Here is a 6,302-nt window from a genome sequence, read left to right as displayed (position 1 = left end):
TAAGGGGTAAGGCATTTAGAACGGAGATTAGGAAAAACTTTTTCAGTCAGAGAGTTGTAAATCTGTGGAATTCACTGCTTCAGAAGGCAGTGGAGGCCAAGTCTATGAATGCATTCGAGAGAGAGCTAGATAGAGCTCTTAAGGATAGAGGAGTCAGGGGGTATGGGGAGAAGGCAGGAACAGGGTACTGATTGAGAATGATCAGCCATGATCACATTGAATGGTGGTGCTGGCTCGAAGGGCCGAATGGCCTACTCCTCCACCTAGTGTCTATCGGGTCACTTCACACCCCCATTGCTTTGCATATCCTTGCACCACCAGCCCTTCCTTCACCTGACCTGCTGGCAAACCTCAGCACTTATTGCGCCGCTCCTGCTCGCTCTTGAAAATGTTGTGGGTGAGAAGAGGTTATACAATTCATTGATAGTAGTAGGGCAGATTAGAGAAAGTGGGTCAAAAAGCTTTAGAGATAGACGTTATAATGAATCTTTATAATACATAACTAGAACATTGTATTTGGTTTTGGAATTTTAGGAAAGATATAAAGGCTAAATGATTCTAGTGTTGCCAGTGCTCCAATGTTCTCCAGATCACACCTTGAATCCTCCAAATTTCTATGCATTCTCCAAATCCCATTTTCCCAGCTTCCTTGACGTGTATTAATTACCTGTCTTGCATTTTTTAAATTCTCATCTTCATTTTCAAAACTCTCCATGATCTTGTCCATTCCAATCTCTGCAACCAATTTCACAATTTAGAGAACTCTGCTCATCCAGTTCTGGCCTTTCACAACCCTGTTTTTCTTCATTATATCACAAACAACACCCACCACTTAACCTGCTGCCAATCATCATTTAGCCTCACATAAAAGAATATACAGAAGAAACCGTGGGTTAGGAATGATGCAAGTAATTGTTCAGAAAACCAATGACCAGAACATCTGCTTTATTGCCATTTATAATGGGATCTTTCAGCAAATTATTTCAATTTTAAGTAATGGCCTTTTACAACTGGGTCATGTAGCTTAAATTTAATCACATCTGATAATTACAAAAATCATCCAGGCACTACATAAAATGCTTTCAATATCAACCAAGGAGGTATAGTTTTATAGGGTTAAGTTTTGAGAAATGCAAAATTAGATTGAAATTATATTTACATTAGATAGAGCAAAATTGAATTTAAAGGTTTCTATTGACAATATTAAAAGAGTTAAACACAGAGCAAGACAGGACATTAAATAAAAGGCATGTATGTGGCTGTCTATCCCATCTTGCCATTTTGACCCTTGGAAATTCGATTCAACCCACTTTCCCTGCATCTTTAGGCCATCAAATATTTGTTCTTGAATATTTATCCAATTCTCTTTTGAAAATTACTACTGAATCTGTTTTCACTACCCTCTCAGGCAGGTCATGACAAATTGCCTTCAATTTTTATCCCTTACGACAGAGTATTTGTGATTCATCTTAAGTCTGTATTCTCTTATTCACATTCATCTTAAGAATGGATTAAACCAATATACACATTTATAGCTATGGGAATTAGTTATCCTTCCTCATCACAATGCTCTGTAACAACTCACAAATATCTCAAGATATTTTGCATAGACATTAAATAACCAACAAATTATATTATCTTTTCAAGATGTGTTATTTAGCTCCATTTATTGACAATGCTATTGGCAAATGCAACCATTATCCTTCTTAGAAAGTCACAAAAACACCAGTTTTTAAAATGACTTTAGAATCAATCAACACTTTAAAAAAAGACACCTCAAAATAATTTACCAAAAAAAGCCACTTTCAGGTTCATGAACATAACATACAGATGACACAGGCAAAAAGCACAAATACAATTATAATAGTTCTTTAAAGATAAAACAAAGTCTTAAATAATATGTAATCACTTTTATCACAATGACTAAATGTATTAAAGCAATATACACACTAAAGTTAGCTGCAAATCAAAATATAAACATCTTATTGCATGTGACACCGAGGCCCAAAGCAAGCTTTCCTCCATAAGAATAAATAGTTCTGGAAAAAAATAGTCTAACTGGAGATTACTTCTTTTAAAAAAATAGGCTATAAATATATATATTTTTTAATCTCGAAAGAACAATTTTTCTTTTGCATATTGTAGATGCTGGTTCTTTCTAGGGCACAGCTGCACAGGTACAATAGCATCTAACATGCAATACCTGGGGAAAGTCCATATGTGGGATTTTGGAGAGCAAAATTTCAATCAGCTATTTGATCAGCGAGGCAAAATTTCAATCAGCTATTTGATCAGCGAGGCAAAATTTCAATCAGCTATTTGATCAGTGAGAACATCACTGGCACACCTAACATATCAGACAATCACATTGGTACACTTTTTCAGGAGAAGCCATCGATTTGGGCAAGAATCCTTTGCAGATGTTCTCTCTTATTTACTGGTAAAGGTTCATGCCATCTTTGGTAGTCTAACTGCCAAATTCAACTGGGATTAAGAAATTCATAGTGCAGAATTCAAAACTAGAACTAGTTTGTCCAACTGGATTGGCTCTGCAGTTTTTATGTACTCTCATACATTTTAAAAAAAGTGTTTTATATCTGCTCAAAATTACAATGGGAGTTTAAATGGAAAGCTAAAATTTTTGCAGTGTAAAAATCAAAGACTAATTTCCATCCTTAAATTACCATCATCAGGACAAATAAAAAACAAGAGAGACAACAAAATATTGTGGAAAATGAAAACAATTTTCCAAAACTCAAATCTCTTGATCCTTCCCTACTTCAGTCATAAAAATATTACATAAACACATAACCATACCTCAAAAGATTTGCTGCAATAATAAATAGTAACATATTTACTGCAGTGTGAAGATTTCCCAGATAATTTGGCATATAATGTGCTAAACCCCCTTCTGCTGTTTTATACAGTTCAAACAAAATTAGTTTCATCATAAATAAACATATGTTTGGTATGGAACAATGGAACAAAACAAATCCTCCCATGCTGACTATTTTACTTAGAACTATAGGATAAAATATTTTTTTTAACAATTCTATTTACAGCAAAATAGTTAGACTATGTTTTCTCAAACATAAAGACTGCTGAATCACACAACTTGAACATTGATACTGCCTGACCCGGGGAGTTACTCCAGCACTCAGCCTTTTTTTGCAAACCAGCATCTGCTGTTCCACATTTCTAAATCGAATATTGGGGCGATTGCTGAATATAGTTGTTGGGTCAACAGCTTCAAATAAACAGTTCCCACAACCTGATAGGGTGTTCAACTTTGCAAAAGTTCCATTTGCAATATCCAATCTAAATTCCAAAATGAGCCAATAGCTTTTCACATAAAAAGTGTGACCTTTCTGTTTTCCTTGATTCACTGGAAGAGTAAAAGACCCATTGCTTTTTCTGAACAGAATGGAAAGCCATACTTTACCAACAATAAATAAGGCAATTCATCCCTCTATTTAGCTTGTATGACATGGTAAAAAATGTTCTTAAAACAGATACACAGACACAAGCAACAACTTAATGAGTAGAAACAATTATTAAAAGGTTTCATAAACGAATAAAGTTTTAAAAAGTTTAAAAGAAGCATATCCCAGGAGTGCGTACGTACAATACAGCCTAAAGACATTATCCGATTTGACTCAGCCTGGATAAACTCCTTCTTAGATGCCCATTTAGACTCTGGTACCCATTCCTTTCATCGTGGTTAATTTGAAATCTTTGCATCAAAGTAGAGCATGGAAACAGACCCTTTGTCCCACTGACTTTCTTACCCTAATCTACTGCATACTGCCCACCAATTCCCCCTAGTTTCTAACACTTAATGATACTCTCAGGACAATTTCCAGTGACCAATTAATCTACCAACCTGCATTTTCTTTAGATGAGGGAGGAAACAGGATCTCCTGGAGGAAACCCATATGATCACATGAATAATGTGCAAATTCCATGCAGACAGTACCAGAGATTATGATTGAACCTGGATTACTGGAGCCAAGTAACAACCCATTACTTATGTTACTGTGCTGCCACAATTTAAGTTGAAATTTAGTTCACTAATAGTTTAACCAACTTCCTCCACAGAACCTCTATTACCAATGGGTGTTGTCTACAAGATTTAGTGTCACATCAGTTTACAAAAAAAAAGACATCACCTGATGTTAAATATCCTATCCTATAGTTCCACCAAACTTATGATATCAGCTTATGATACTTCATGATGCAACCATTACACTGCACACGTGTACAATATTAAAATCTGCAGTTTGAAATCATCCTCCACATTGGACTATTGAGAATGAAGAAAACCTTAGTATAGATTCTATATTGTAAACACCAGAAATGCCAATGCCTTGGGGGACTGAGGTCATGATTTAAGAGAGGTATTTGTCAATATTACATTGAGAGATTGACAAAATTAACAAAAAGTCATACAAAAGTCTGATCAGATGTTATTGCTATATTCAAGGAACGATCAATATGTTCTGATTTACCTCACATGTGAACTATGGTATTAATGCCTATTCAATATTCCTCAAAATTAAATTCATAGTTCTGTTAAAATCCACAATACATTTTTGTGCCCAGATTAATACTCAACTTAAATATTACTCTAAACAAGGAATTATTGATAATACAAGGATTTGTCAGAACACTATCACCGGTAAATATTTTACAAGGTTAAATCTTAAAATTATATATTGGTGGCTACAATTCTTGTGAATGAGTAAGTAGACCTCTTCTTTTTTAGGTTAACATATAAAAGTTCCTATATCTAGTCCTCTATTAATAATTCCTAAGCTAATCACCAATCTATTGTACACAGTAAGTGTAGCAGACAGCCAGCAGATCAACTTTAACTTCACATGATATTTGTTGAAATTGGACGGTAAAATGTAGATTAAAAACATGTTAAAAGGAGTTCTTCTCTGCATGGATTTTAACAAATTTGATCCTCCCAGCCAGCAGGAATATGACTTGTCTTTGTCATAGATGGTCAAAGCATCTTGGGGCTTCTTTTCTAATCTGAAGGCTAAACTGAAGGCACGACGTAAATGCACATCATTCTCTCGCAAGATTCCAGGGAAGAAGAATATTGCTGGACGTGGTTGGCATGAGAATCTTCAATGCTGTCATTTGCAAGTTTCCAAAACAAAGTCGTGCTTCCTTCACGGCAAGAAAAGATCAAGGCATACAATTGGTTCACAACATTCATAGCATTACAAAGACTTCCAAAATAAACAGTCCAATGTGCTTTTATGGAGATATTCCAGAGTTGGATGTAACCAGCATGCAGCTCAAGTGCCTCCATTTACTCTTTTGTATGCAAGATAAAAGTCAAGCAATAGTTAGTCAGTAAATATTCATTTTTCATACTTCACCTTTGCATGGTCATAAATGTTATGGGCTTATAAATTCAAAATGCAACAGTCACGTGTATTTGTGTGCAGTCCTTTGAACTAACACAGGTCACAAAATTCCAACTATAAACACCTTTGTAGAAAATAAAATCTAGAGTAAAAGGGCGTGTCTATTGTTGTTTTCCATTTTCTTGTATGTCTGCCTTTTCCTTCCTGCAGGCAATCATAACTTTGTTGCATCCCTTTCCAATTTTGTACATCCACATTAAATTCATAACATCCAAGCAAATACTAACAGTGATCCAAGCAAATTGTGCTCGCAGTCCAAGCTTGGAAAAGGCCTCCGTTCCAAATGTGGAAATCATGGTGCTATAGTACAGGGGCATGACAGCAATTCTCACCAGGAAGAACACCATTGCCATCAGTAGCCCATTAATAATATTTGGTTTGGAAGTTTTTGTGTAACCTAATGCTTCAAAAAACCACCTGAAAAGCAAACACAATTATAAGAAACACTTTAAATCTAACACACAATGAAAATACAAGTCATGCTTTTATATCAAGATCACAGGACAATTCAACCGTAAACTGACAACCGCGTTAATAACACACTTGAAGACAAAGAAACGTAACTGTGGTCTTGGCCACAAATTTGTCAGCTCTCTCTCTTCCCAAGTAAAATAGCTAGAATTTCATAAAAGGGGCAATATTTCATGCAAAACTGACCAAATTAAGGACTAAATAATCAAAATCACACCAATGTAATAACAGGCCCACCACTGATTTTCCGGCACCCTTGGTTACAAAGCCTTGCAGAATTATCCGTTTTGCTGGATCAACAGAGGTCTCAGCCTCTGAGAGGAGTCCAATGGTACCGGAGCCTAGGCCACCAGGGGCCGAGATACCGACCCCTAAAGTCAGCCTTAG

The 6,302-nt window shown here is 35.8% G+C and overlaps 1 protein-coding gene across 2 annotated transcripts in view; it reads right to left on the bottom strand.

The window, feature by feature from the left end:
- Positions 1-967: 967 nt before the first annotated feature.
- Positions 968-6,302, bottom strand: part of tlcd4a (TLC domain containing 4a) — a 45,963-nt gene continuing 40,628 nt past the window's right edge. For both annotated transcript variants that reach the window (XM_078408274.1, XM_078408272.1), the window contains exon 8: positions 968-5,861. In XM_078408274.1, the coding sequence (XP_078264400.1) occupies positions 5,546-5,861 (316 nt within the window). In that variant the 3' untranslated portion in view covers positions 968-5,545. The remainder of the gene's footprint in view (positions 5,862-6,302) is intronic.

The sequence above is a fragment of the Rhinoraja longicauda genome, chromosome 11 (genome assembly GCF_053455715.1).
Source record: "Rhinoraja longicauda isolate Sanriku21f chromosome 11, sRhiLon1.1, whole genome shotgun sequence".
Classification (NCBI taxonomy): Eukaryota; Metazoa; Chordata; class Chondrichthyes; order Rajiformes; family Arhynchobatidae; genus Rhinoraja; species Rhinoraja longicauda.
Note: the sequence above shows the minus strand (reverse complement) of the source record. Positions and strands in the feature narration are given on the sequence as shown.